This window comes from Anopheles arabiensis, chromosome 3, assembly GCF_016920715.1.
Source record: "Anopheles arabiensis isolate DONGOLA chromosome 3, AaraD3, whole genome shotgun sequence".
NCBI lineage: Eukaryota > Metazoa > Arthropoda > Insecta > Diptera > Culicidae > Anopheles > Anopheles arabiensis.
The window spans coordinates 89,609,479-89,637,475 of NC_053518.1; the positions used below are offsets into that span (position 1 = coordinate 89,609,479).

At 50.4% G+C, this 27,997-nt stretch overlaps 6 protein-coding genes across 8 annotated transcripts; 4 read left to right on the forward strand and 2 right to left on the reverse strand.

The window, feature by feature from the left end:
* Nucleotides 1–415: 415 nt before the first annotated feature.
* Nucleotides 416–7,976, forward strand: LOC120903069 (transcription termination factor 2). 2 transcript variants are annotated; one of them, XM_040312279.1, is made up of 5 exons: nt 416–721; nt 792–845; nt 937–4,118; nt 7,282–7,439; nt 7,518–7,976. In XM_040312279.1, exons 1-5 carry the CDS (start codon nt 667–669, stop codon nt 7,660–7,662), a joined length of 3,594 nt encoding a protein of 1,197 aa, XP_040168213.1. In that variant the 5' UTR covers nt 416–666; the 3' UTR covers nt 7,663–7,976. The 2 variants fall into 2 exon arrangements, with proteins under 2 accessions (XP_040168213.1, XP_040168214.1); XM_040312280.1 differs by lacking the exons at nt 416–721; nt 792–845; nt 937–4,118 and adding exons at nt 4,294–6,739; nt 6,811–6,937.
* A 42-nt stretch (nt 7,977–8,018) lies between these two features.
* On the reverse strand, nt 8,019–14,654 carry LOC120902371 (glutamate receptor ionotropic, delta-1). The gene is made up of 5 exons (XM_040311071.1): nt 14,295–14,654; nt 12,279–12,801; nt 10,657–10,850; nt 9,776–10,077; nt 8,019–9,710 (listed from the first exon to the last, which is right to left on the reverse strand). The coding sequence occupies exons 1-5, from the start codon at nt 14,652–14,654 to the stop codon at nt 9,113–9,115; spliced, it is 1,977 nt and encodes a 658-aa protein (XP_040167005.1). The 3' UTR covers nt 8,019–9,112.
* On the reverse strand, nt 14,654–20,425 carry LOC120902374 (epoxide hydrolase 4-like). 2 transcript variants are annotated; one of them, XM_040311074.1, is made up of 3 exons: nt 19,920–20,425; nt 18,855–19,850; nt 14,654–14,753 (listed from the first exon to the last, which is right to left on the reverse strand). In XM_040311074.1, exons 1-3 carry the CDS (start codon nt 20,091–20,093, stop codon nt 14,730–14,732), a joined length of 1,194 nt encoding a protein of 397 aa, XP_040167008.1. In that variant the 5' UTR covers nt 20,094–20,425; the 3' UTR covers nt 14,654–14,729. The 2 variants fall into 2 exon arrangements, with proteins under 2 accessions (XP_040167008.1, XP_040167010.1); XM_040311076.1 differs by lacking the exon at nt 14,654–14,753 and having other exon boundaries at nt 18,745–19,850; nt 19,920–20,146; nt 20,316–20,425.
* Nucleotides 16,890–18,752, forward strand: LOC120902373. The gene is made up of 4 exons (XM_040311073.1): nt 16,890–17,259; nt 17,324–17,652; nt 17,725–18,119; nt 18,190–18,752. Exons 1-4 carry the CDS (start codon nt 16,984–16,986, stop codon nt 18,600–18,602), a joined length of 1,413 nt encoding a protein of 470 aa, XP_040167007.1. The 5' UTR covers nt 16,890–16,983; the 3' UTR covers nt 18,603–18,752.
* LOC120902372 (apyrase-like) lies at nt 20,423–22,796 on the forward strand. Its single transcript, XM_040311072.1, has 6 exons — nt 20,423–20,596; nt 20,653–20,881; nt 20,948–21,148; nt 21,244–21,531; nt 21,606–21,963; nt 22,040–22,796. Exons 1-6 carry the CDS (start codon nt 20,448–20,450, stop codon nt 22,489–22,491), a joined length of 1,677 nt encoding a protein of 558 aa, XP_040167006.1. The 5' UTR covers nt 20,423–20,447; the 3' UTR covers nt 22,492–22,796.
* Nucleotides 22,797–24,270: 1,474 nt separating this feature from the next.
* On the forward strand, nt 24,271–27,226 carry LOC120903788 (epoxide hydrolase 3-like). Its single transcript, XM_040313402.1, has 5 exons — nt 24,271–24,750; nt 24,821–24,945; nt 25,031–25,143; nt 26,467–26,635; nt 26,720–27,226. Exons 1-5 carry the CDS (start codon nt 24,544–24,546, stop codon nt 27,126–27,128), a joined length of 1,023 nt encoding a protein of 340 aa, XP_040169336.1. The 5' UTR covers nt 24,271–24,543; the 3' UTR covers nt 27,129–27,226.
* Nucleotides 27,227–27,997: the final 771 nt, after the last annotated feature.

Sequence of the window (27,997 nt, forward strand, 5' to 3'; positions counted from 1 at the left end):
ACAGGATATGATAAACTCTGGGGAGTGAATTCCGCCTTACTAAAACAACCCTTGAGAGCGTTAAAACACTCAAAAAAACAATTTACCTCAAGTAGTAGCTCTAATTTAACAAATATTACGTGAAACTAAAAACGTGTCGTTAAAAAAAACACTCTCTTTTGTACTCCGGTTTTGTTTTTACCTTATGGCATGTTTTCAGCTCAAAAACTCAAATTTAAACAAGCTAAAATATAAGTTGCAACGTTTTCCTCGCGCATAAAATTCAAACTTACCCTTCAAACTAGCAACGCTTCCAGAAACGCTTGACAAACGTCAAATCGGCCGAACAGCTCGCGACGAACGCCGTACTGTGCGACCGTGCTCCTGTCAGTTGTGAATTCGAATTTTTCATCCTCAGCAACGGTTTTTTTCTGCATTCTGCCAACAATAGCGTACCCAGTTCACGCTCCAGCTTCGTGTATTGTTGTTGTACGCCAGAAGAAACACGTCTAATCCTGTTTTACTTTGTTCAGTGTCGTACCAATTGTGCAAACACCCTTGAAGTGCTTGCGTGAAAAAAAGGGCGTCAAAACAAGCAATACAGCAATTGCAGCCATTTTCGAACTCAGGTGTGGTTATTTGGTTGTGTTGGGGTAAAGGGCTTGTGCCGTGAAAAATAGCACCAAGATGTCAGCTCAGAACATCTTTGTGGAGGATTCGGCTGAAGAGGATTCGTTTCAAGGTAAGAGCGGTGCAGATAATTCTCTTTGTGTGTGATTCTTAATTGACTGATTTCTTTCACTTTCCAACAGATCAACAATCGTTCAGTACGCATCGGGAGGCAGAATCGATCGTGATCGAAGAAAGTAAGTGTGGCAGGTGCTTTTGGTTTGAGGTCACGCCACATGTGAGATTTTATAGGTTAGATAAACTAATCGGTGCTTTCCTCATCCACAGCCGACTCCGATTCGGAAGCGATGAACTCTTCCGCTGCCAGCAGTCCCAACTCCTCCAGTGTTGTTTCCAGCGAGGAAGAGGAGGAGGAGGAAAGCGTAGTGCGCCAGATGAAGAAACGTCAAAGTGTGCGAATGTCCCTGCATCCGATACACGCGGAAAGTGAGAGCAGCGATGAGGATGAGGCGAAGGAGGAGGGTCAGGATGAAAGTAATGATGTGTCTGCTGCTGCCGGAAAGCTCCTCCTCACCAGCGATGATGAGGATGGCGAGGAAGAGGTGGAACGGCGAGCATATTCTCCAGCGACGCGCATGAGCATCCATGGTATAGCGCCCGCTGAGACAACCGAGGACGAGGACACGCCGACCGGAGGTGGGAGTGACGGTGGTAGTGACGATGATGAGGAAATCATAGCTGTCCCTCGTAAGCAGCGCAAAAATTTGATCATTTCCGACGACGAAGAGGAAGAAGATCGCAAACGAAGTCGAAACAACATGTCGTTCAATGCAGACGGTACCCCTCGCCCGAATCCCAAGCGTCGGAATTTGTCCACCACTTCACCGCTAGAGCAGGAAGAGCAGGAGTCGGTCAACACAAAGCTCTCGTCGTCGCTGAAATCGGACGAGATGGAGCGATCGAGCGAACAGGTCGACGAACGGGAACAGTCCCGGGGCGAATTGTCCTTCATCGGGGGGCGCCATTCGATCAGCATGCGTGCGTCGATCGGCGAGAAGCTGTCCTCGACACACATTGGCGAGATGGATCCTCTCGGTCCAATGGCCAATGTTGAAACGGTTTTTGCTTCAGCTGAGAACGCGCAATCCCCTGTCGAGGAGGGCGCACACAGCTCTGAAAAGTTGGAGTCGAACTCCCCTGCAAAGGATGATTCGAGCAGCGTGCGATTGATCGAAAAATCGGAAGAAATCCTCTGCCTCAGCAGCAGCGACGATGAGGGTGAAGTGACGTTCGTGGAGGAAACGAGACCATCGATCGACGTTAAGACTCGTCCACAAGCGCTCGTTCAACCGACCATAACGTCGTTCGTGCGCAGTCAGGACACGGCGCAGCAGCGACAGCGCGTCTCCCAAAGCGAGTACGACGCCAAGGTGCGGCGCATGGCGGAGCTTAAAAGCCAGGTCGTGATGATCGACAACGTGATGCGCAACAGTGCCAAGCTGCCGGACAAGGGGGCCGGGTTGGTGCGCCGGCTGGCCGAGGTAAAGTCGCAAATATTCGAGCTGTCGAAGGACATCGAGATGACGCGTGCGACGCCGAGCAAGGGCATCAAGAAAACGATACAGCGAAACTTTGACGAAAACATCAGCGGAGGCGATACGAAGCCCCGGCCGGCCGACCACATCTCGTGGGACACGATCAAGCGGGCGACGGACGATATACAGCCGCGGCACACCGGCAAGCAGGGCATTGCGACGTTCGAGAACCAGAAGCTGCTCACGATGGACCGTCTGGAGACGCTGCACAAGTCGATCGAGACGTGCCCGTCCGAGGACACGCTGGCCGATCCGCCCAAGCTGCTCAAGATCGAGCTGATGGACCATCAGCGGCACGCGCTCGCGTGGATGCTGTGGCGCGAGACGCAAAAGCCGCGCGGTGGCATCCTGGCGGACGACATGGGCCTCGGCAAGACGCTGAGCATGATCTCGCTGGTGCTGAAGTCGGCCGAGCTCGATCCGGACGGGGAGCAGCTGGAGCGGGCGAGCGAAAGCGAAGACGACGAGGGGGACGAGGAAAACCACAACCCGAACGGTGGGTGGAAGAGCAAGGGCCGGAAGGATTATTATGCGGGCGGGACGCTGATCGTGTGTCCGGCGTCGCTCATGCGCCAGTGGGAGGGCGAGATAACGAATCGCGTCAAGCGCAACAGTTTGGCCGTGTGCGTCCATCACGGTACGCAGCGCGAGTCCAAGCCGCGCCATCTCGCCAAGTATGACGTGGTAATCACGACGTACAATCTGGTGTCGCGGGAAAGCAGGGCGGGGACGGCGCGCGGTGCCAGCGGCGTATACGGCGTGAACTGGGAGCGCATCATACTGGACGAGGCGCACGTGATCCGCAACCACAAGAGCGCCATGTCGGAGGCGTGCTGCGGGCTGAAGGGCCGGTACCGGTGGCTGCTAACCGGTACGCCGATCCAGAACAAGGAGATGGACGTGTACGCGCTGATGAAGTTCTTGCGCTGCACGCCATTTAACGATCTCGTGCACTGGAAGCGCTGGATCGACAACAAGACGGCGGGCGGGGCGATGCGGCTGAACACGATCATGAAGTCGATCATGCTGCGGCGCACGAAGAAGCAGCTGCAGGAGCGGGGCGCCCTTACCAGCCTGCCATCCAAAACGATCGAGATAATCGAGGTGCAGCTGGAGAAGGATGAGATGAACGTCTACCAGAAGGTGCTGATGTACTCGAAGCACCTGTTCGCTCAGTTTCTGCACCAGCGGGCGGAGAAGGAGCATGCGATCAATTATGGGTTCGGAGGGGCCAGGCCCACCTTTAGTCAGCGGGCCCATGGTGGCGCTAACCAGGCGTTCGACAAGGTGCACCAGAAGCTGAAGAGCATGCACGCGGCGAAGGACGGGAGCGAGGTGAAGCAGCATCAGATTTTGGTGCTGCTGCTGCGCCTGCGCCAGGTCTGCTGCCATCCGGGGCTGATCTACGAGATGCTGTCGGACGACGATCAGAGCAATTTGGACATGACGGGAGGCGGTGAGGAGGAGGGCAGCTTCGGTGCGGAGGTCGATCTGCTCGGTGCGCTCAACAAGCTGAAGCTGAGCGACGTGCTTGCGGACCACGAGGCAAAGGTGGCGGCGAACGGTGGGGCGGACGGCAGCAAGCAGGAGCTGTCGCTGAACCTTTCCGACCAGTTCGACCGGCCGGAAGCGATGGCAAAGGCGGCCTCGAAGGTGATGCTCAAATCGAACCCCATCTTCCGGATCGAGCGACCCAGCTCGAAGATCGAGAAGACGATGCAGCTGCTGGAGGAGAAAATCTTCCACACCGACGATAAGGCAATCATCGTGTCGCAGTGGACCAGCATGCTGGACATTCTCGCGACCCATCTGTCGGAGCGCAACGTGCCGTTCGTGTCGCTGACGGGCAAGGTGCAGGTCAAGTTTCGCAACGACATCGTGTTGGATTTTAACAAGCCGTCCGGGAAATCGAAGGTAAGTGGCACTTTTCTTTATTAATTTTAACTGATGGGATAGACGATTAATTAACGTTAACGTAGGATAAACGTAAAATAAGAATAATACATGTCCCGAAGGCCTCCTAGGTCGTTACACTGATAGCCAACACCACCTGTTGATTGTGCCCTCGTTGTATACAACCTCGTGTTGTGTGCGTCTCCCATGGCAACGTTTTCGCGCGTCTGTTGCCGGGGAACAGACAACTTATTTATTTACTGTCAATACCCCCGAAGGACATTTGTTTGTTTTTCCGTTCATTCCATTATCAAACGATCATTTCGGAAGTGTCCTTGCCCATGTTTAATAGCAAGTAACAAACCAACAAAAATGTCGAACCGTACCTTTAACCTACTCTGGACCGGTGCGCAGAAAGATTTGGAAAAGCTAGCGGTGAACGATTTCGAGTATCAAGCGATCGAAGCACAGCACGACCGTACCGAAATCCAGGGCCAGGTGTTTGAGCTCTACCTGCGCTATCTCGTCATTTCGAACCGGCTGGAAGAGATCTACGACCAGATCGTGCAGCCGCAGAAGCGCATCCTGATCCGCAAGCTGCTCGACAACTGTCTCGGGCGTATGCTGGAGCTGAAGCACGATCTAGTCATCATCGACATGACCGAGTTCAGCTACAACGATGCAATAGTGGAGAAGCTCGGCCTCACGCCGCTCAGCATGGAGGTGGCCGTGCCGCGCTACTTTCGCCGCGAGCGCGAGGAGCAGCTGAACGAGCGGAAAAAGTTTATGGACGACATACTGAAGAAAATCGGCGCCCTGGACGAGGAGGTGGTGGAGGAGGAGCTGAGCGAGCTGGAAGCGATACGCATCATACAGACGCACGAGCGGGCCCGCCAGGGCCGGTTGCGCGCGCAGTTTATGAAGGAGCTGAAGCTGCTGAAGGAAAAGGGCAAGCCGGACAGCAGCCGGGACAAGTCGACGACCGGGCTGAACGCGGCCATGAAGATCCAGAAAACGTGGCGCGGGTACGCAACGCGGCGCCAAACGCGCCGCAAAAAGATGGAAGAGATGATACTGATCGGCATGGTGCCGGCACCGGTTACCTCCGCCCGCACCGCCCTCGATGAGCTGGAAGATTTGAAACAGTTTCGCTACAAGCAGCAGAAAACGTTCCAGGACGATTACGAACGGTCGCTGGTGCGCGTGAAGGAGGAAATAAGCGTGAAGCAGGGCGCCGCCATGACGGAGGACATTGCGGATGAGATACGGACGTGGTTCAAGGAGTACCAGAAGCGAACTGGTCGGCTGCCCGACTTCCCGTCGGAGGAGGCGGGCGGCTCGCGCCATCTGCTGAGCCGCCAGGGTACGGAGAGCGAGATGAGTCGCTCGTCCGTGCTGTCGTCGCGCGAATCGAAGCTGAAGGGCAGCGGGAAGGAGAAGCTGGCGCAGAAAAAGCCAGGCGAACTGTCGCTCGAGGAGGGGCTGGACAAGGCGTTCAAGCCGATGCAGTCGTCCTTCCTGCCCGAGATCAAGAGTGGCATCGAGGAGTACACGGAGGTGTGGAAGGGCAAGGACGAGTCGCAGAACCTGCGCCAGACGTACTACGACGACATGATTTACGAGGAGAAGTACGCCGACGTGGAGGCGGAACTGCGCCGCATCGTGGACGAAATCATGCGCCAGGAGCTGGAGCTGCTGCAGATAGCGCTGGAGCGCGACCGGGGCGGCAAGAAGCTGAAGAAGAGCAGCAAAAAGGCACGCCGCAGCGGCAAGAAGGGGAAGAAAAAGAAGGACAAAGATCTGACGCCCGACCGGACGACGGAGTCGCTGTTCGAGGAGCTCGTCACGAACGGGATCATTAAGAAGTACCCCGAAACGCCGATCAAATCGTACGTGGGAGATTTAAGCTATGCTGCGCGAAGTGCCCTTAATCCATCGCCCGGCGACGTGCGGCAGCTGATCAAGCAGTACTGCATTTTGCCGCTCGGGTCGGAAACGATACGCAACTTTGGGCCGTGCATAAAGTCGCTGCTGATTGCCGGGCCGAAGGGTTCGGGTAAAACGTCGCTCGTGCACGCCATCTGCACCGAAACCGGGTCGGTGCTGTTCGACATCAGCCCGCCCAACATTGTGGGCAAGTATCCGGGCAAGTCGGGGCTCATTATGTTGATGCATCTGATCTCGAAGGTGTCCCGGTTGCTGCAACCGTCCGTCATCTACTTTGGCGATGCGGAGAAACCGTTCATGAAGAAGATTCCCAAAACGGACCGCACCGATCCGAAGCGGCTGAAGAAGGACCTGCCGAAGCTGGTGAAGAACATACAGCCCGAGGATCGCATCATGCTGATCGGGACATCGGACTGTCCCTGGGAGGGCGACATGAAGCTGATGGTGCAAACGTACCAGCGGTTTATCTACATACCGCGGCCCGATTATGGGGCGCTATCGTTCGCCTGGAAGGAGCTGCTCAGCCACTACAGCGGAGTACATCGGCAGTTCGATACGGGCGCGATGGCTAAAATATCAGACGGGTATACCATTGGCTCGGTGGTGCGTTGCATTCGGGAGGTGATCACGTGCAAAAGGATGCTGCAGCTGCGGGTCCATCCGCTGACCCATCTGGAACTTATCAATGCGCTGAGGTATGAGCATAATCAGTGATCAATTTCGATACAGAATCACTCTCTCTTATGTTCGGTTTCTCTTCTCTCAGCGCTCTCGAGCCGGTGTACAAGGAGGAAGAGGAAGCATTTCTGTACTGGTGGTGCAAAACGCCGCTGGGAAGGCGCCGCTCGAAACAGATGGAAAAGGACCACGAAGCTATGATGGAGATGGAAAATGTTCCGAAAAAGAAGAAATAATTTTATTTATGTTTGGCGGGAATATGGATTTTCCAGCAAATAAAGTGTGTGCTTGTGTGTTTTTTAAAGCTCCATGTGGTTTTGTTTTCGAAATTAGGAATGATTTTAAAGTCTTCCTCTATTTTCCGTAATATGCCAGCCTATATTAGTCAATCGATGCTAAGGGGAGACGATCCATTCTTAGGCTTGAACCCATGATGGGCATGTTGTTGTGTTGTTCGAGTTGACGACTGTACCACGGGACCGCCACTCGATTTTAAAGTAAACTAGCTAATTAAAACAATTAATCACATGTATGCTTTCATCTGTTTAATCTTTTACAGGTTATGCTTCTTTCACTGACGGCCGGTGGCGTTGGACTGAATCTCGTCGGTGCGAATCATTTGCTGCTGCTCGATCCGCACTGGAACCCGCAGCTCGAGGCGCAAGCCCAAGATCGGGTGTATCGCGTCGGTCAGACCAAGCCAGTCTACATTTGGAAGTAAGTAATGCCGTTTTTTGCCCACAGAAAAACAAAAATTATTGTATTAATATCCCTGTTTTCACCTTCCCGCATTAGATTCATGTGTGCTGAAACGGTGGAGCAGAAGATTCACGCACTGCAGGAGCACAAACTAGGCATCGCGGACGGCGTTCTGACCGGCACGGTCAACAAGGGCAGCAAGCTCACGATCGACGATTTGAAATCGCTGTTCGGGCTGTAATCGTATCATCATGGACACACGCACAACCAACCAAGTCCCGTGATCTCTGTGATATTTCGATTGTAGTGGGTGCGCTGCTGCTGTATAATATGCATTGCGTGTGTGCAGCACTTAGGATTCTCTCTCTCGTCGTTCTCGTGTATCCAGCGATGGTGAAGAATATGCTCGGTGAACTTAAAATGGTACAAATCCCCACACAACGGAACGCATCGAAGAGGGGGCAATGATGAACAACGAGCACGATGGAGGATAATTTTACTAGCGATGTAAGGATTTTCTTTTATAGAATAAAACAAACACTCTCTTTTTAGACAGATGGTTGCATTTACAAACAGAAAAAGGGGGGGGGGGGGGGGTGGACAGGAGGGCAACAGAAAGAAGCAGTCAATATTGCTATTTATTTTCCCAGTTTTTCTAGCTGTTTAGTGGTCTATAATACTGTTTTTTCTAAATTTCTTTATGTTGTTGTGCTTGTGGTTTGCTGTTGCCCGGGGGGAGGGTGTAAAAGGAGCGTGACAGGTTAATATTAAAATCCATTTTTTGCAACATTTGTTTAAATCAAATTTGAAGCTGTGTAAGATTTGCTGCAACAATATGCCATATTCCATGTGCTGACGCATTCCTCGTCCAATGCAAACATCTCCACAAACTCACTCAATGTTAAATCGTCAATTTAATGTAACTTCCTTCAGATGCATAGTTTTGTATTCAAAAAAGCTTCTAAAACTGTCGCTAATCTTCTAGGCTAGTTCACCATTCACGTGAAACTCAGCTATTCTCATCGTATTCTCCTTCTAAACCGCTTTTTTTTTCTTAATTTTTGGTATCGCTTTTTGATACATTGCACGTAAAATTGAACTAATAATCCTTTATATGAACATTTAATGGGGATATAGATGTAACACACACTTTACCGTTTTGTTGCAAACTACTTCTTGCGAATGATCGGATCTGAGATCCTTCATTCAAAAGCTAACAATTTCAAGCTTTATAATGTTATAGAATTTGCACTATTTGGTTTGGGTTTTCATATAATTCACACACAAACTCTTGCTTAAACACTCGGTGCTTAATTAGTGATACATAAATACCTTCGTTTGTCAGCTGTTTTGCCCGGTGCATTCTCACACAGTATATTGGTGCATAAAGTGCATTGTAAAATGGTTTATTATTTCATGTAAATTGTAAAATTCAATGTTTCATCAATGAAACTAAAGAGGAATGTACCGCTCAGATATGGAATACGGCATATTTGCGCATAACAACATAATTGAACGGAAAGTAGATTTTGTATTTTCTATTGCAAATGAAACTCCTCACCTCAAAGCAACACACAAAACACACTCACTCATGTAGGTTTTGTCAAAGAAAATAATCCATTTCCCTGTGTGTGCCGTGAAAGAATTGGTGACCATTAAATGATTCCTTTCGTGCATTTCAACCACAGCGCTCAGTTGGCATACGTGTAGTGAAAGATGGCCGCCGATGGTGCCCGCATCGGTATCAGCCGCGAACCGAGCCCATTCTTTTCCCGCACCACCATATAGTCCCGGCCGTTGATCATCTGCCGGTTAGCACCGCCTGCACCGGCCCCAAACAGCCCCCCGCTCCCGTCATCAAACAGCTTACCCGTCCGCTCGCTGTCCCCGAGCACACCGAGCTGCTGCTGCTGCTGATGGCGGCTAAACACTTCCGCGTACGGTGGCGGTGGCGAATCGCCCGTAGTAAACTGCTTCCCCAGATAGGAGATGCGCTCCGTGGCAAGCTTCTTGGACGTTGGCTGTTGGTCCTGCTGCTGCTGCTGCTGCTGCTGCTGTGCCAGCTGTTCGTTCAGTTTGCGCTGGTTCAGGTAGCGGAATCCGAGCTCGCTGGCAAACACAACGATCGACGTCACGAACCCGGTCACCATGACGAAGTACGTCATGACGAGATCGCGGTTCTTCAGCTGACGCTCCGTGCCACCCAAATTCTGGGGACAGATTTCGGCCTTCGGCAGGCGATCGTGCAGCTTGTACTTGACGATACCACCTTCCACCATTTTGAGCAACCTGCCGACGAAGAGAGGATGCGTGTTAGGATGTGCTATATTAACTGAAAGGTCTTCCCCACATACTCTGGATCGAAGATGCGATTCCACTCGGTGTTCGGTGGGTAGCCAAAGGCACGATTGCGCTTCAGGAACGGTGTCGTCGCCGTTGCGTACGGACAGTGGACGCGCTCGTTTTTCGGGTTAATCTTACGCCGCACCAGATAGTCCGCATAGATCATGTGATCGATCGCGGGACGGTCCCGCACAAACACGTAGTTCTGTTTGGCCACCTTGTCCGCGAGCGTATCGCTGTCGTTTACGTTGGTGGTAAAGTCAACTAGCCGCTTGTCGACCAGCACGCTCAGTGCGTTCAGTGCTTCATCGCGCTAAACAGAGAGGAAAGGTCCATTAGGTATCAATCAAACAGTTACAGCGGTAACACGCCCTAATGAGCCACCCAACAAGGGGGAATACACACAACAGGAGAGGAAAAAGGGAGCCATAATATGGTAGCGTTTAGTGTGCAAACATGTGAATGATTTGTTTTCACACCTGTCCGGACCGGGGACCGGGTGTGGACTTGCACGATTATTTGGTGCATGGTGGTGGTACCATTAATCAAACAGTGATTGCTGTGTGGACGGGGTGAAACAGGACTTGCTCACTCAGGACAGGATAACCGAAAATAATGAGATTTTGAATGCCACCGCGCATGTAATCTGATGTCGTTTGAGCGGTCACCGTGATTTCCGTGACGGGAGGGGGGAAGTATTTTTACGTTCACTGCATAATTGAGAACTTGAGCGTGCTCACCGTACAGTAACTCAAGCCTACAAATTGACCAATTATGTATGGCGACGACGATGATGACCAACAAAGCAAAGTGAAAACAAAAAACGATGTTTGAAGCTCCCAAACAGGGAAGACGAGGTTATTATACTTGAAATATTGAACGCATTACTTACGTTTTTGATTGCGTACTCGATCGCACCGCCCCGGATTGTGACGAACTGTTTCTCCTTGCGGCGCACGTCCTCCGCATTGTTGATTGGGAGCGTGAACTTCGAAAGCGTCAGGAAGGCGGTCAAGTTGGCGGTGTAGAAGGAGGTCAGGATCGTGATGAATATCCACCAGCTGGCGAACAGTATTCGGGTGGAGTCTTGGGGGAGGAATTAGGAAAGTGGAGAGAGAGAGAGAGAGAGAGAGAGAGAGAGAGAGAGAGAGAGACGGAAGAGAGGCTTAAGACTTACAATAATTTGACATCGAAAATCTTTGAATTTTCCTGATTTTTTTATGTATTAAGTCCATGTAATGGCACAGTATTGATAACTACTACAGAACCAGCATAGGTTCTCACACAATAACAGGAATAGGATCGAGCTATAGTAATCAAATCCCTTCATTAGGATAAATCTGGGGATCTAAATGATCAGTTCTGGGATAATGGTGTCAAGCGTGAACCAGGCTAAGTCAGGAACCAGTTCCAGGATCAAAGGGTTCATGATCTGTTACCAAGGCTTTCCAAAAATTGATTCTTTCAAGGCTTCTGGAGTGGAATTGATTTCCTAGGGTTGATGTAATTTCTAGGATCAGAAAAGGTCCAATATCGGTTCAAAATCCGTAAATATTGTGGTAATATTGTTAGTGTAATAGTGAGCTGAGTCAGGATTCAGCTCAAGGATCAATTAGTTCAGGATCTGATGCCAACTCCTGGATAGGTTCAGATTCAGAATCAATTCCTGGACCTGAATGAATTTGAGAACGTTTCCACAACCAGCATAGGTTTAACAGCAGTTACAAATCTTGAAGTGATGAGATTAATCATGGAATAATCGTTAGGCCTTTGGTTGTAGAAGATCACAGATGATATTCAAACATTTAACAATCCTTGCAAACTAGATCTTCTACGCAAACGTTCTCATTTTCAGAAATGTCATGGCCACCTAGATGAAATTGTCATGTTTTCTACTGCTCGGCAGACTTGATCATATGATCCTTAATTCAAAATCATCCTCTATTTCTTCAAAGATAATGATCACTCTATGTAAAGATCATCATCGCAATGTTACGCCCTATTTAATATTGAAAGCAAAATGCGTTTACATTCCTTGACATCGTGAACTATTGCTTGCTTCGTTCATCATAATTCTGTAATTCCCATTCGTCCAGAATTCGAAACAGAACGTTCGTAAATGATAAAATAATCATGCACAAATTATTGTTTTCGTTCTGCAACTTGTCATTGCCGATTGCTTGCCTGCCTGGCCGACGGATGGACGTGTAACCATTCCTTGGTCATGGTTCGGGGACCCATAATCATCTTTACAACCCACCGTAACCCATGTTTACAGTCTGTAATATTGATGGTGTTGTACGTGATATTGAGACCCGATGCCAATTGCATCGCGGCACAAACAACAATAATCGATGCAATCATATCGAACGGAACGGAATGGTGTGCATTCCATCGATTCCACTGTTGATTCAGGTGGCGCACAAACCCACCCCCCAATGACCTTTCCTTGGCTACTAGTACTTTTTAATGCTGTATGTCCGTGTCTACAGGGTTGCCCTGTTGCTCGCTTACCTCCCGTTGGTGACAAGGTGCTGCCCTGCTTCATCAGTGCACCGTACACGAACCACACGCAGTGCGGCAGGGTGTAGATGATCTGCTCCTTATCTTTCGTGAGGCGGTGGCGCAGTATCAGCAGCCCGTAGATGATCGGACCGACAGCCAGGAGGGACACCAGGATCAGTATCCACACGTCCCGATTGAAGGGGGCGAGCAGACCGGACCCGCTGGCCGATTCCATCGGGCGCACCATGATCATGATCCATTCGCCCTCGTCCAGCCCGGTCGAGTAGCGGATGTGCTGCCGAGCGTCGGCCAGGATGGGCAGAAAGGAGACGGCCATATCGGCGGTACCGTTGGTGAGCAGCTGCAGCACACTGCCGGCCATATCGTTGGACGAGCCGACAATGTTCTGCTCCGGCATTACCAGCTCGTAGGTGAAGTTGAACTTTTCCATCAGAAACTCGAGCAGCTCGAAGGCAACGCCGGCCCCGATGTACGTGCCGTTGATCTTGACGGTGTAGCTGAGGGGCCAGTCCTGGGTACATGGGGAAAGAGAGAGAGAGAGAGAGAGAGAGAGAGAGAGAGAGAGAGAGAGAAAATCAAGATTTTAGGATGTTTTAAAGAGGCTTTTAACATAGATTGCAGGGTCTTTTGAGTAATCCAAGAGCTAAAGCTAAGAGGATGAATTGTCCGAAAAGTTGTATATGATCTGATGTAGATGAATTGCGTTTAATTGCGCTAATAATCCAATGGAAAAGGATCATCTTCAGCTAGTCTATGCCTAGTGCATTACCTTTAACTTATAGTCAAGTATCTTGTGGCCAAAAACCTAATGTTGATTGTCTAAAAATCGTCATGTAATCATTCTCAGCCTACTCAGACGACATTCTTCAGGAATGTGTACATCACCGACATCATCAGTCCTCAATATGGACCTTGTTTGTCTAGATGTAATGACCTAAGATCAGACCCTGTGGCTGTGCCAGATTATTATCAATATTTATGATTAGAAAATGTTATTGTTATTGTCCAGGAGAGTTTAGTTTGAATTCTAATGGAAACTTAAGAGCTTGTGGTTGTGTAAGATTATTTTCAATATTAATATCCTTAAAGCTTAGCCTAGTGAAATCAAAGGCGCGTTTGTTCTTGAATGCTTTCTATTCTCTATGATATGATAGTATGATAGTTATTCTCTGAAGTGTACTACCGGAGTCGACTCCTATCCGACTCCGATAAATTCGGAACCGACTCCGGAAGTAGGTCCGCTCTGCAATATCTGGAGTCGTTCGGAATCGTCCGAAATGGCCTGGACGCGTCCGGAGTCGGAGTCGCCCGGAGTCGGAGTCGTCATGAGTCGCCCCGAGTCCTTTGGAGTCACCCGGAGTAGCCCGGAGTCGGAGTCGTCCGGAGTCTTCTGGAGTCGCCCGGAGTCGGAGTCGTCTGGAGTCGCCCAGAATCGTTCGGAATCGGAGTCGTTCGGAATCACCCGGAGTTGGAGTCGTCTGGAGTCGTCCGGAGTCGTTCAGAGTCGTTCGGAATCTTCCGGAGTCGTCTGGAGTCATCCACAATCGGCTGCAGACGGAGTCATCCGGAGTCATCTGGAGTTGGCCGAGGTTGGCTTGTATAGGAAGTGCACGCGCAAAGTGAAAGACAAAAAACACAACGAAAGGAAATGTCTGATCACAATCACATTAAACTATACGGCTCCTGTTGACTCCGACCAACTCCGATTCCGAACGATTCCAGACGACTCTGGACGACTCCAACTCCGGATGATTCCGAACGACTTTGGGCGACTCTGGAAGACTCCGGACGACTGCGGGCGACTCCGACTCCGGGCGGATCTAGTGGTTCCATTTTGCCGGAGTCGGAATCGGACTAACAATGGTCGGAGTCAGATCGGAGTCGTGGGTGCGCTCCATACAACACATCACAAAACTGTTCTATGCATTCTACCCATTCGTCTCGAAAGACAACAGCTGTTATTGGTTTCCATTTTGCTCGGAACTCAAACACCACTACACTCACCTGCAGTGTGGTGACACGCAACGTTGTGCCAGCCAACCGGCGTCGCAGTTCCTGCATTTCACGCTCCTTCACCTCCGCACTCGCGTCCATCTCCAGCTGGTAGTACTCCGTCGTCTCATTACCATCCCATTCGACCGGTGCAATACCCTGAGCATCCACACCGAGTTGAGTGGTGGCCACTACTATCATCATCATCATCGCCAGGGCCACAGCAACCGTCGCCGTCATGCCGTAACGCCGTCGTTGCGGATCGCCATGATCCTTGTCGGGCCATCGCTCGGCACGACACAGCGCGTAACTTCTTGCGCACGGCTTAACAAAACGCACCATCATCATCATCATCACAGGGAATCGGTCCATCCGGGTGAAGGATACACATTTTCGCAACGTGTGCCGGTCCGTGTTTAGTTCACTCGCGTACGGGAAGGATTGTGATTACGTGCTCGTAGAACAGAGAGACTAAACGGCGCCAAACCACCACGCAAGGATACAACCGCAACACAGTGAAATGAAGTAGGTAAAGAAAGTTAAGGCGAAGCAGTGGGAAAAACAGTACAACGAACAGCGAAAAGGGATCGAAGCGGGGAAAATACAGGGCTACGATGCGAGATCTTCAAACTAAAATTAAAACAAAAAACCCTCGAAAAGATGCTGCGCAACAAAGAAAGCCAATTTAAATCAATCACGAACGCAAAAGCACAACTTGGCACAGAACTAAAAGGGAAGAATTCCTCGCCCGAGCACGCTTAACGGTCGGCAAGTCCCACTAGTGGCTTTCGGGTCGGGGACAGCTTCAATATGTGTGTGTTGAGCCCCCGTTTGCAGGGCTGGCGTGTGTGTTCGCTTCCGTCGAAAGTCACCGATTGACTGGCCCAGACACTGGCCTGTCGTCGTACTCGTATCGCATGCCGGATCGGGTTGACTTGAAATACACAAAAAAAAAAAAAAACCATATGACCACAATGCACGACACTCACTCGTATGCCGCGTACGGGAGGGTGTGTGTCATGTGTCCGTGAGCTTTGTTGTTGTTGTTGTTTCCGGTGCTGTGTTGCACGACAGGAAGGGACCGTGATTGGGAAGAATAATTTCATAATAATTTTATTTATTGAACCATTTCGATCGCACCTGTGCCCACTGGCACAGTCGGGCATAAGAGGGCAGTCGTTGGCACACACAACCTCAACGTCCTGATTTGATTCGTACAAATGGAGGGGGGCGGAGGGGTTGATATGGGAAGCCTCGATTGCGGACGCGAGAGATCGTACCACAATGATATACGCGCAAATGGCGATATCGATTCGAACGCGCTGGGTTTACCGATGGGTTTAATACTTTTACTTCAAGATAATTTATTAAAACCAGAGTTCTGTAGAAATCTCATTTCCATCAAAATTTAATTTTTGCTGCAAACTGTTCAAGGCAATTTCCAATGATTGGTTCTAGAACCTCAAGGTCACTCAATGTGGCCTGTGGAGAGGGAAAGACACTAGAAAAGGGGTCAAGATCTTATCACTCCAGAAGCTCGCTCAACGGTAATTTGAATGCATTCTTACGATAGCAACTACGAAAAAAAGGGAATGCATTTAGATTTGTTTTGGATTATGTATAATTTGTTGCCATATAAATTGCATCGCAGCTATTGATACGCGACGGTGGCACCAACGGCGGGGTCAAAAGGGGGTCCCTTTGACTGTGTTACTGTGTGTCATAAGGTAAGCTTTTTTGTTGCCCGTTGGATTTTGTTTTTTGCTGCCGCCTTCTGCCCAACTGCCATTAGATGATCACAGCCGTGGTGGTCACGTGTCAGGATCAACCAACCATTAGCGGCATGCAATCCGAGCAGCGATATGATGCGACTACCGATGGTGGGGCGGGTTTTAGGGGTAAGGCGTAAGGAGCGGATAATTGAACCAGGCTGGCTGCATCGATATGTTGTGCAGAGTGCAACTTTGAAAAGCATTGGAACACTCCCCGCAGCGACGTTGTGGCCAGGTCCATCATTGGCTATGAAATAATTATTGCACAATTTGTACATCTTGTAAATGAGTTTTGTTTTGTAGCGTTTATTAGACAATAAACGGCTAAAAGGGAACCACATAGTGATCAAACGATAACAGATAACTCATTTTGATGCAATGAGGAATTTAAAAAAAAATAAAAATTAATATATTATCTGGAGCGTGTTTTTTGTTCGTAACAGCAACTCTCTAAAAGTGCATTACAGTGGTTGCAAAAATAAAAGCAATCGAATGCAATGCACAACGGCATCGTCGCAAATGCCTCCCATCCCACGTTTAGTTCAAGGACGAAACGTGCTCAATATTACGCGTTGTTTGATTTATACGAACCCTCGCGCAGCCAGCGCACAAACGAGGAAAGGACATTGGAACGGCCTACTCCGTACAAATCAATTTTTTGCCTCCTTGTTTTGTTTTCCAAAACACTCACACCCACCCAACCACCACCACCACTACCACCAAATGCAAAAAAAACCCCTCCCCGGATCAACCAACCATTTCCCATGGTACCCATGGTAACCGGGGACGGTTGTTTAGTTTGCGCTTAGGTCCTTCCCATTTTCGTGTGGAATATTCCAGGCGCACAGTTGTGTGGTGCTTTGTTCTTTGTTTCGGGCAAGCATTTCGGACCTTTAAGCAGTGTGCAGTGGTTTGTGTGGTTGGCCGGAATGCCGGAAGAACAGATCCCACTGGATGAGTACCAGCGCCCTGGATCCTCGTCCTCGTCAGCGCCCAGATCCCGGCAACCGTCGGTCGGGGAGCTGCAGGAAAATGGACCACACGAGCACGGCGGGGGACACTTTGTGGCGATACGAAACATGCTGAACGCGACGCGTTACCGCCCAGTGGCCCGTATTGCGCCGCTGGAACCTTCGTTCGTGCCCGCGCCCCAACGCTACTTCCCGATAGTTATACCCGCCGAACCGACGATTGAGGAGCTGCTGGTAGGTGGTGCTGGTGGAGACTTGTGCCGGTGCCTTCTTTGATGGGAGATACGCTTCTTTACAGCGCCAGGCAGCTGGCACCCAGGAGCTGGCGACGGTGAGCGAGATCAAGCTGAAGGTCATCTCGCACATGACCAGCCTGCAGCGGATCCCGTGCTTCATACCGCAGCTACGGTCCCTCATCCTGGAGGGCAGCATCGTGATGACGCTGCGCGATCTCGGCTGTGATATGACGTTTCTGCGCTACCTGAACGTGTCCCGGTGCAGCCTGAAGCATCTGGACGGTACCACGGGGCTAGAATCGCTCGAGGAGCTGGTGGCCGACTACAATCTGATCCAAGAGGTGGGACCGTGCACGAATCTGATCAACATAAAGAAAATTAGCCTCAAAGGGTAAGCAACGGTAGTCGTAGGTAACACTTTTCAGGATCTTTTTTCAGAGACTAGGAACTTCTTTTTCCACAGCAATCGTATCACCGACGTAGGCAGTGTCACCTTTCTAGCGCTCTGCGAAAAGCTGGAAGTGTTGGATCTGAGGGAAAACTTTGTCGCAGATGATCCCTCCTTCTGGCACGTGCTACGCACCAACATTCCCCAGCTGCGGTGTCTGAACGATACGCAGTGCCGGGAGCTGGCGAACGATGATACGGACCTATCCAGCTCCGACTATCGATCGTCCAGCTCGGGAAGCAGTGAGGATGTGCAGCGGGGTCGCTGGGAAGGGCCTGTGGCAGCGAGTGCAAGGGAAGATGTGCCACACCCTCCAGGGGCTAGTGTACTGCGACGTCCCATAACGTCCGCTTCCGTAGAGCGCCGTGTTACGGTGGAGCTACTAGATCAGCAACGTCCTTCAACGGCTGGTAGGCACTTCTTCCCCAAGCGGGTTTCTTACAAAAAGTCGAGTCAAAATTTCACTCTCCCTCTCTCCAGATCCAGTGAAGATCAAAGCCCAGCTCACCTCGGGCGAACCAGTAGTGGGCAGTGTCATCACAAAGGCCCGGCGTCGCCGCCGTCAGCGTACAGCTTGGGGCGAATCCACCTCCTGCTCCAGCGTGAGCAGCTCCGAATCATCATCGTCGTTTGCAAAAGATTTCCCCGACCGGTTGCCCCAGAAGGCAGTCGATCTAGAGCTTGGCGTAATCGGTCAGGGTGAGACGTCGCGTGGCCAACAGCAGCAGCAGCATCGGACGGCCGTGTCCGCCACCGAACCGGACGATGACAACGACCCGCAGAGCCTGTTGCGTGCCGCACGCCTATGGCGCCAGCGATCGTTGCAAACGCGCGAAACGATACGCGAACAAGAGCAAATGCTAATTCTGCGGCAGCTGCACGATGAGGACTAGAGCGGAACCGCCTCGCAATGCCATGTGCGGAGGGGTTGAATTTGATTGTAGAAAGTTTCATTACGTGCGGTTTAGTGGTAGAGGTAGATGCAATGTATGTTTGTTTTTCGTTCTTTGGTTGGAATAAAGCACCCCCGGTTTAGTACGCGAGTTGTGTTGTGACTGTTGAAGTTGAGGTGATCAGGTATATTCTCTCACAAGTCTTAATATTCTTTCTTGGGGCCTAATCTAAGAGCAAATGGGAATTCTTACCTTTTCGAAGACATATCGATGCGCCTGTCCATCACAATTCTCGACACATTTTTCATGATGCGCTTCTGCTGGCTTCCTGTGAGCATTTCCATGACAATTCCCACAAACTTCCTTCACAATCACCTGCTTCTCTGGACCGTCACCGAGTGAACGTTTAGGTCGTGTCACATTCATCCCAAGAAATTCCCCAATCAACTTGTTCACCGTTTTAGGATCATCTTGATGCATAAACCGGCCCACCCGTGCCACAAACCGTGTCTCCAACGGCTCGTAAGCATCCGTTAGGAGGCCCATGTACTCTTCTGGCGTTTGTCCGAAGCAATCCTCCTCCTGGAACAAGAACAATCCCGGTATGTTGGCCGGTTTGCGTACCCTGTACTCGTACTCCTCCAGGAAGAAGTCGGCGAAATTCTCCCGAAATGCAGTCAACGCGTGTCCCAGTGCCGCCGGTTGTGCGAACGTGTACTTGTACGCTTCCAGATCTTGAGGTTTTGCGTCCGGCCCGAGCAGCTTGTTAAACATGGCGTAGTCATCGGTGCGTGCGAGAAGTACAGGGAGCTCTCCGGCGTACAACAGGAAGGCAGACTTCAGCAGTGTTGCTAGAGGAATGGCTCCACGCTGATACAGCTGCTGCAGGATCGCTTCCGATGACATACCGAGCATTACGTACCGTGATACCCTATCCGGGTATTGATTAACGATGTGCCAGCCAATGATAGAGCCGGCTCCATTCCCCACCAGTACGCATTCCGACTTGCCAAGAGCGGTGATGAGCGAACAGACGAGCCGGGCTAGATTGCTAAGCTTGTAAGTAACGCTGTGTGCCGGTGGTTCCGAGCGTCCAAAGCCAGGTAGGTCGAGCGCCACCGTCCAGTAGTCTTTCGAAAACTCGTGCATTTGGTAGCGCCAGCTGTACCAGAAATCGGGCAAACCGTGCAGAAACAGCATCAACGGTTTGCTGCTCGACCCTTGCTCCACGTAGTGTAGCTTAATGTTCTGTTGGAGGTAAACGGAATGGTATACTGATTACAGCGGAAGCCAATCAGCGTTGAGAAAACTACTTACGTGCACAGTAATGTACCGATGAGTGCCCCATTTGCTGTGGTTCAGCGTGTCGGGTGGATGGGGTCTCGCGTTGGGAACCCAGTACGACACCTGCAGCCATCGGATTAGCCGCAGAAAGAACGCCACACAAACGAGCGCCGCGCGCCGCACACAACCGAACGCTAATTGATCCATTACCGATAAAGAGTAGAGCACGGTTTGCCTTTTTGTTTATATTGGGCAGCTTTCTGTGGTTGGGGGAGAGCGCCAATTGGGTGGGAAAATTAATGCAACCAAATGAACTGATCGGTTGTCGCACGCAAACTGCACTTGGAAGGGTTTGCACCGTGGTGCATCTAATTGTTTATGCGATTATGCCACCACCGCCCCATGGTTGTGATGGGAAAGGTTATTTACCAGCAATAAATACAGTTTGTTCCACAATTTGTTCTCCGTGTTTGCACTCTGTGTGTGGTGCGAGGAAAGTGTGAAGATGAAGGCGATATATAAGCCAACATCTCGGGGAGAGGGTAATCTCTGCGAAGCGTGATGGCGAAAGTGCTGCTGCTAATCGGTACGCTGGCTTGGGTTGCTTCGATGCAGCGGTGCAGTGCGACGGATCATCTGCCGCCCGATCAACGCCAGCTAGCGGAGCTGTTTCCACTAACGATCATACACATGAACGATCTTCACGCGAGGTAATTTGATTGTGCAGAAGCGCTGGAGCTGTAATAACGGTGATTTGGTTTGGCAGATTTGCAGAAACCTCGGAACGATCGTCCAAGTGTAAGGCGGCGGAGGAAGGTGACACCTGCATTGCGGGCATTGCGCGCGTATTTCACACGGTGCAGGAGCTGAGAAAGCGCCACCGCAATGCACTGTTCTTCAACGTGGGTGACAACTTCCAGGGTACGATCTGGTACAACTATCACCGGTGGCGGGTGGTGGCACGATTCATCAAGCTGCTGCATCCAGATGCGATGGTAGGCGGGTTGTTGTAAAGACTCCCACAGCATTGATTGCAACTTATGGGAGCTTTCTTCCAACAGACACTTGGCAATCATGAGTTCGATGATGGACTGAAGGGTTTGAGGCCGTACCTGAGCGCACTGGCAAAGAAAGACATTCAAACGGTAGCGACGAACCTGATCCGCTCTACAGATCCATTTCCAGCCTTGCCACGATCGGTTACTATCAAGCGAAAGGGACGATCGATTGGTATCATTGGTGTGATTGCGGACAAAACGCATGTAAGTGTCCACATATGAATCTTCAGAGATGACTTCTAATCTCAAATTCGTTCAGATATATGCATCAGAGTTATCCATCTTCATCTCATTGGTAGGAACTTTCCAACACCGAAAGCATCACATTCTCCGACTCGGTGGCCGCGGTACGCGAAGAAGCAGCCGCCCTGAAGAAGCGGGACGTGAACATCATCCTCGTACTGTCACACTGTGGCCTGGAGGTGGACAAGCGTATCGCGCTGGAAGCGGGTGACGATGTGGACGTAATCATTGGTGGCCATTCGCATTCGTTTCTGTTTCCGAACGCGTCCAGCAAGCCTCACAACCAGCAAGACACCATCCTGGGCGACTATCCTGTGGTTGTGAGCAATGCGAATGGGCGAAAGGTATTGATGGGATAACTGTGGGGTGAAGAGATGAGGCTCTTGAGCATGTTCTAATTATCCGTTCTCAAAAAAAGATTCTAATTGTGCAAGCGTATGCCTACGGTAAGTATGTAGGCCGGTTGACGGCGTACTTCGATGCGCAAGGCGAAGTGCAACACTGGGAAGGGTTCCCCGTCTATCTGTCCAACAGTGTGCCGCAAAGTCCGGTGGCACTGCGCATTCTTGCACCGTATCGCAGACAGGTGGAAGCTTACGGTGCAACCAAGATTGCCCAAACTACGGTCGATCTGGTGCAGGCAACCTGTCGGCTGGGCGAGTGTAGTCTGGGATGTTTGGTGGCGGATGCCATTGCCGATTACTACACCAACCATACCTTCCATCCGGTAGCGATCATCAATGCGGGAAACTTCCGATCTCCAATACCGAAAGGCGGTACGTAAGGAGGCAATGTCTCCTATTTGTCTCCTATTACTCACTCTTTCGCGCCTTTTTCCATCACCATCAACAGACATCACGAATGAAGAAGCGATCGGTGCGAGCCCGTTCTCGAACACGGTCGATCTGCTGACGCTCCGCGGTGACGCACTGTGGCAGCTCGTCGAGCACTCGCTCGTGTGGGACAGCGTGAAGCGGCTGAACGTGGCCCAGGTGGCGGGACTGCGCGTGGTGGCCGATCTCGATCGTGCGCCGTATGGCCGGGTACTGTCGATCGATGTGCGCAACCTGAACGATGGTGTAAGCTACGAACCGTTGAATCGCACCGCAAACTATCGGGTGGTGACGATGTCGTTCATTGCCACCGGTAAGGATGGATTCCGGTGGGCGTTGGAGCGATCGGAGCGGCAGATCGGTCCGCTCGATTCCGATACGTTCATCCAGTATCTGAAGAAGCTGAAGGTGGTGAACGAAAGCAATCTCGTCGGGGGAAGAATGATACTGAACGGTACGGTAAAATCGTAGCAGTTTGGGTTTTAATGAAAGAATCATTTATAAAATGTAAAAAATCACATAAAAAGCAGACTAAGGCTTAGCAGTTACCAGCGAGAGTATTTCTTCCAGCTAAAAAGCTGTGCAAGCGTCGTGGATTACATCATGCACGTGAACACATACAGCTGTATAAATAGCAAATAAATATGCCGCATTGTTTGAGTGGAGCGTTTGAATAGAAGCTTGCCGTTTTGCTGCTAGCTCGGTATCGCCGATTAAATCAACATTTGTTCAGTAAATTGCTGATCGCGCTGTGGGAAAGATGATTGAGAATCGAACATCATATTTGACTAGCTTCTCTTTCGGTCGTATCGGGGAGCTCGTTCGTCGAAGAACGTTCGTTGCTCATGAGTGGACAGGGTTGTACCACTAGATTGGGCAGAACAAAACCTAGACGGTTTTCTAAATTTTGATCATAGAGGGCTATGAAATGAGTGAAAATGAGCGTCGCGGAGAACGTTCTCGGGAACGAACGAGCTCCCCGATACGGCCGTTTATGTTACATTTTTGGACGGAAAGAAAGGTACACCGATGAATCGCTTTGATTAGGTTTTTCATGCACAATGTGGACAGTTTTTTAGATGTAAAAAGAAATTTACGTTAAATTACGGGAAATTGTTTTATCTATTTCATTCCTTTCCAGAAGAAAAGATTAAAAATTATTAATTAAAATCTTAAACCACAATAAAAGCAGTCAATCCTGCCCAAATGCTCTAATTAACCATAAGCGTAAGAGATAGTACTTTTTTGTCTTATCGTAAGTAATGAATTACCTTATTTTTGCGTTTCAGATCATACTTTTTCCCTTTTGTTTATGATAGCACAGCCGATTGAGCTCTATTTCCTAGCAAATAAGACTGTTCCATCGATTCATGTTAATGCTCCAAACCATTTCCTTTACCCAGTCCGTACTTTTAACCGCACAATCACACTCCAACCGTAGCCACTAGCCACAGCTAATTCACTTTTTCACTCTCCGGCCACCCTGCCATCTCACTTATGGCGGGAAATCGCAAATGCAGTTAGCTGCATCAGCTGCACACAATCATCATCGATCGATCGCCAGCCGGGCGGATTTTGCCGGCCGTTAGAAATACCGTTCGAGCATCCCTGACGTGAGGTCACGATATGACAATCATGCTCATCTTCCCATCGCCAGCATGATGCTGGTTGGCTACTGCCAACCGCGAGCACTGTAATTACAATGGTGGTGAGGCATCGCGAGAAAGAGAGAGAGCGAGAGATAGGGCGGTTTATATCCCACGGAAGGGACGGACGTAATTTAGTTTGCGCGAGTAGCGATATGTGAGTGACGAGGTGAATTTGCCTTCTCTTAACCGCCGTTGCGCTTCACCCATACAACAATAACTTCAATTGTATCGTTAACTGTCGATACAGTAAGTGGTGCAAAAATAGCATATGTCTTACATTAAAAAAAAATATGTAAGAAAATATGAATCATAATATTAGCTCTTATGCTATGTACATGCGTACAAATCAGCAAAATATGTAATATAATACGAATGATGCTAAAGCATAATTAACAAAAAAAGAGTATAAAAATCGAACAGCATCCGCCTTCCCGGCTTAGAATGTAAGGCCGCCGCCTCATTAGCATACGCGATGCCTAATTTATTCTAGCGTCTTTTGATCCATAAAAACCCTTACACGCACGCAAAACGAGTTCCACGTGCTCGCCTGCCAACGCGCTCGCTTCAGTTAGCGCTCACTGTAGGAGGGGTTCATTCCCTCGACAGCGTGTCGCGGTCCCACTACACAATCGCGCCCCTGCCCTTATCGCACACCGCTTGGTGCGGGACCGGGCGGGAGGAGAGCAATCGAGAGCGGCGTCTGTGTTCGAGACTCGCAGCAGATTTGCCGTTTGCGCTCGCGCAGTGCGTCGCCGCGGTCCGCGTACATCACACACATCGCGCAGAAAGTGTCGTATGCCGCTTGTGCGGATTGTGTGAACAAGTAAGTTGGTCCCCAAACCCAAATCCCGGCCGGGTGCGTTCGTGTGGCACGATGATCCAGTACTACGTCCGCGAGTCGATCCAGTTTGTGGTGTCGTACGCCCTGTGCCTGTTCTACAGCTGCCGGGTGCTGTTCGGTCTGCTGGTGCTGCTCGTCACCAAACCGCACACCAAATTTTGGGCCACAAAGGAGCGGCCCGTGCCGCCGGAATGTTTGCGCAATCACGAGTACGGCACCGATAAGTACCAGAATGCGAACGTAAGTAACCTTGAGCGTGTGAGTTCGAACGATCGATGAGTCTTACGTTGACTGCTTTCGGACCCCGCAGGGCATACGGATACATTTCGTGGAGAATGGAGATCGCAGCAAACCGCTCATGGTGCTCGTGCACGGCTTTCCCGAGTTTTGGTTCTCGTGGCGCCATCAGCTGAAGGAGTTCGCCAAAGATTACTGGTAGGTGGTTCACCGGCACCACAAGCTCCCGATCTTGATCTTGATTTAATGAAGTGAATTTCACCGATCGCGACTTTGTTCTCAGGGTGGTGGCGTTGGATATGCGCGGGTACGGTGACACCGAGAAGCCCCAGTACCAGTACGCCTATCGGATCGACAACATGACCGAGGACATCCGGTGCCTGGTGCGACAGTTAGGTAAGTCGAACAGGTGCTAAGTGATTGACGATACTGTTACCTGGCCAAAGTTCGGCACCGTTGTGCATGACATGCACATTATGAATGATTCCACACACACACACACACAGGTCCGTGATAAGCCACGCTTCCCATAGATAATGGAGAGACCCGGGGCGCAGTATCGCGCAGCTGATTCGTGGTTGATCATTTGTGCGCGCCACCCTCTCTGGTGCGCGCGCGCGCTCGCGTCCGTCGCCTAGTGATTGTGAAATACAACACGATAACGTTGCCATTGGTGACAGACGGAACCGGCTTCCGATTGGATTGGAGTCGGGCGTCGAACGGGACCGTCGCGGTTTTGTTTACACGTTGTGTGAGCACAGAGCGGAGTCGTTTTGGCGCTGAGCTGGGACATTATGCAACAGTCAATAGTGATGATGTTCATGTATTGTTTTGGTTGCTGTTGTTGCTGTTTGTTGTGATCTTCCAACAGTTTTTGGACAACCGACATTAGTGTGGGCATGGTAATTTGGTTTCGTTGGTGTTGATTTTAAAGGTGTGATTGGAAACTATTTGGAGGACTTATTTGCTTGCCACAGCGAATGGAGATACCTTTTTAAACCAAAGAAAGGGGGATAGAGAGAGAGAGATAGATAAAAAGCAGTAACAGAGTTTGTACATGTTAACAGGCGTTACCGTTACTCCTGAATCCCACGGGAAGCAATCAATTTCGTAACAATATACGCCTCTGATCGAGTTTCAGTTTGAAACTTAGCTCTTGGACAACTGTTTCCAATAGCCGGAAGGACAAAAATCATTAAATTGATCGTTTAACCTTCACCTTGGGCCGTTGCGGATGCCAACAAATCTATACAAACTAGCTGGGGACAGATTGAATAGACGCTAAGCCCTTGCGAGCGATAAGGTTGATGGATGGAGGGGCGTTAGGCCCACGATTCACCATCGATTACCTGCTGCTGACCCACTGGCAGCGCCCGCTAGTTGCCCATTTTTATGGCAGTGACCATTCGCTGCCAAGGCCGTGAGTCACCGCCGAAGTTACATGAATGCGCAACTATCCGCGTATGGGATCTCTGCGTATGGGGGTTTTCAGCGAGGTGGCTTTAAAGCGTGTACTATCGGTCTATGGAATAGGCTCTTAGATTTTAATAGATATTAGTTAAAGACTGAAGGCTACATCTGAGCGTCATTGGAGTCGATGGGGTAGGTCACAAGAGTCGTAAAAATAGTGCCATTGGTGAAGCATACCTTCCAGACATGACTTACTTGGCAAGATCTTGCGAAGCAACTAACTAACACGTCCACTGTTTCTTGTCAAAGGTCGTCAAAAGTTTACCCTCGTTGCGCACGACTGGGGCGCAGTGATTGGATGGCACTTCATCACCAAACACATGGAGATGGTCGATCGGTACATCATGATGGACGCACCCTCGCAGAAGATTGCCCGGAAGCTGTTCTCCACCAGCAAAACCCAGTTCAAGATGTCCTGGTAAGTAGTGCTTGTGGAGCTCCATCGTTATCCTTAAACCCTAGCAACTCCTAATCCCTCCCTCCTTAATCTCCTCTTCTCAAGGTACATCTTCTTCTACCAAATGCCCTGGCTGCCGGAGTTCTTCGTGCGCCTGATGGACTTCCACCTGTTCGAGGTGGTGTTCCGCCACCACGGTGGGCCGGACGTGATCGAGGCGTTCAAGTACACGTTCTCCAAACCGCACGCCATGACGTACCCGATCAACTACTATCGCCAGAATTTCCGCTTCTTCACGAGGCGGCAGATGCCACCGCGGCCGAAAACGTTCGCCCCCGGGCTGTACCTGATCGGCGAGAAGGATCTGTACATCTCGAAGGAGTCGGGACCGCTGATGCAGCAGGAGTTTGAGAATCTGGAGTTCCGTGTCGTGCCCGGTGTCGATCACTTCCTGCAGCAGCACAACCCGGAGCTGGTCAACCAGGTCATGCGAGAATTTCTGTCCAAGAGCTAAGCTCTGTGTAGCTCAATGTGAGGGCTTTGGGGGGTTTTCTTTGTAGTGGCTTTTTTAGAATAGAATAAAAAAATACTGCTAAGAAAGATATAATGTAACTTTTGGTCCGTTTTTTAATGCTGTTTCTTTCGAAATAACTCCTTCTAGGCTCTCCTCAGTGAACGCGTTTATTTCCACCGGCATTTTACTGCCGGCAAAGATGGAAAAAGCTGATATGTACACACATACACTACACGCTCACATTCTGCCGCAGTGTGAAAATGATTAACCATGACGCGTGGGCTGGGTGGGTGGCTGGAACCTGGGGCGAAAAAGTTCACACGATTTCCGAAACATGGTGCACGAACGGAGAACAACAAAGACAAGATTCCCACGATGTAAGTGCGGTTTCCCCATCCCCACTTTTAGCCGAATCATCCACCTTATCCCCTATTCCTCTCGCCACACCGGATCCACCGGATGGCCAACTGCTGTGGCTGTTAACGACGGAGCTTGTCTCGGTCACGTCCGAGCCGCGATTGACGTCATCAGCCGAAGCTGACGTCATACGGGACGAAAGGACTCGCTTCAGCTGCATGCCGAGTGTCCCTTTTCCTCTTTCTCACACACACAAAGGTACCGAAAGTCACAGGTTGAATGGGTTGAGCAGGGCAGGCGGGTTGGGGTGAGAACACTCTCCGGTTTTTACTACGGTTCATTCATTCGATTCTGCCCGGGTCTTTATACATAGCGCACTACAGCAAGAAGCGACAGTGCTGAGTCAGGACTTGAAGAACCCCGAGGAAGGACTTGAAGCATGGGAGAAGTCAGCAACACGCTGCAGTTATGCTGGAGCAGCAAAACGACCCTATCATGCAGAGGAGGCAAGA

Excerpts from the sequence above, each read along its gene's own strand:
- LOC120903069 (XM_040312279.1), top strand. The coding sequence starts at position 667 with ATGTCAGCTCAGAACATCTTTGTGGAGGATTCGGCTGAAGAGGATTCG. Across the intron at positions 722-791 it reads TGAAGAGGATTCGTTTCAAG|ATCAACAATCGTTCAGTACG; the intron begins GTAAGAGCGGTG and ends ACTTTCCAACAG. Across the intron at positions 7,440-7,517 it reads AAGCCAGTCTACATTTGGAA|ATTCATGTGTGCTGAAACGG; the intron begins GTAAGTAATGCC and ends TTCCCGCATTAG.
- LOC120902373 (XM_040311073.1), top strand. The coding sequence starts at position 16,984 with ATGCCGGAAGAACAGATCCCACTGGATGAGTACCAGCGCCCTGGATCC. Across the intron at positions 17,260-17,323 it reads CGACGATTGAGGAGCTGCTG|CGCCAGGCAGCTGGCACCCA; the intron begins GTAGGTGGTGCT and ends GCTTCTTTACAG. Across the intron at positions 17,653-17,724 it reads AAGAAAATTAGCCTCAAAGG|CAATCGTATCACCGACGTAG; the intron begins GTAAGCAACGGT and ends CTTTTTCCACAG.
- LOC120903788 (XM_040313402.1), top strand. The coding sequence starts at position 24,544 with ATGATCCAGTACTACGTCCGCGAGTCGATCCAGTTTGTGGTGTCGTAC. Across the intron at positions 24,946-25,030 it reads GAGTTCGCCAAAGATTACTG|GGTGGTGGCGTTGGATATGC; the intron begins GTAGGTGGTTCA and ends CTTTGTTCTCAG. Across the intron at positions 26,636-26,719 it reads ACCCAGTTCAAGATGTCCTG|GTACATCTTCTTCTACCAAA; the intron begins GTAAGTAGTGCT and ends CCTCTTCTCAAG.
- LOC120902371 (XM_040311071.1), bottom strand. The coding sequence starts at position 14,654 with ATGGACCGATTCCCTGTGATGATGATGATGATGGTGCGTTTTGTTAAG. Across the intron at positions 12,802-14,294 it reads TGCGTGTCACCACACTGCAG|GACTGGCCCCTCAGCTACAC; the intron begins GTGAGTGTAGTG and ends CCATGTACCCAG. Across the intron at positions 10,078-10,656 it reads TCGAGTACGCAATCAAAAAC|CGCGATGAAGCACTGAACGC; the intron begins GTAAGTAATGCG and ends CTCTCTGTTTAG.
- LOC120902372 (XM_040311072.1), top strand. The coding sequence starts at position 20,448 with ATGGCGAAAGTGCTGCTGCTAATCGGTACGCTGGCTTGGGTTGCTTCG. Across the intron at positions 20,597-20,652 it reads ATGAACGATCTTCACGCGAG|ATTTGCAGAAACCTCGGAAC; the intron begins GTAATTTGATTG and ends TTGGTTTGGCAG. Across the intron at positions 21,964-22,039 it reads ATCTCCAATACCGAAAGGCG|ACATCACGAATGAAGAAGCG; the intron begins GTACGTAAGGAG and ends CACCATCAACAG.
- LOC120902374 (XM_040311074.1), bottom strand. The coding sequence starts at position 20,093 with ATGGATCAATTAGCGTTCGGTTGTGTGCGGCGCGCGGCGCTCGTTTGT. Across the intron at positions 19,851-19,919 it reads ATCGGTACATTACTGTGCAC|AACATTAAGCTACACTACGT; the intron begins GTAAGTAGTTTT and ends TACCTCCAACAG. Across the intron at positions 14,754-18,854 it reads ATCGATATGTCTTCGAAAAG|TCTCTCTGTTCTACGAGCAC; the intron begins GTAAGAATTCCC and ends GGCGCCGTTTAG.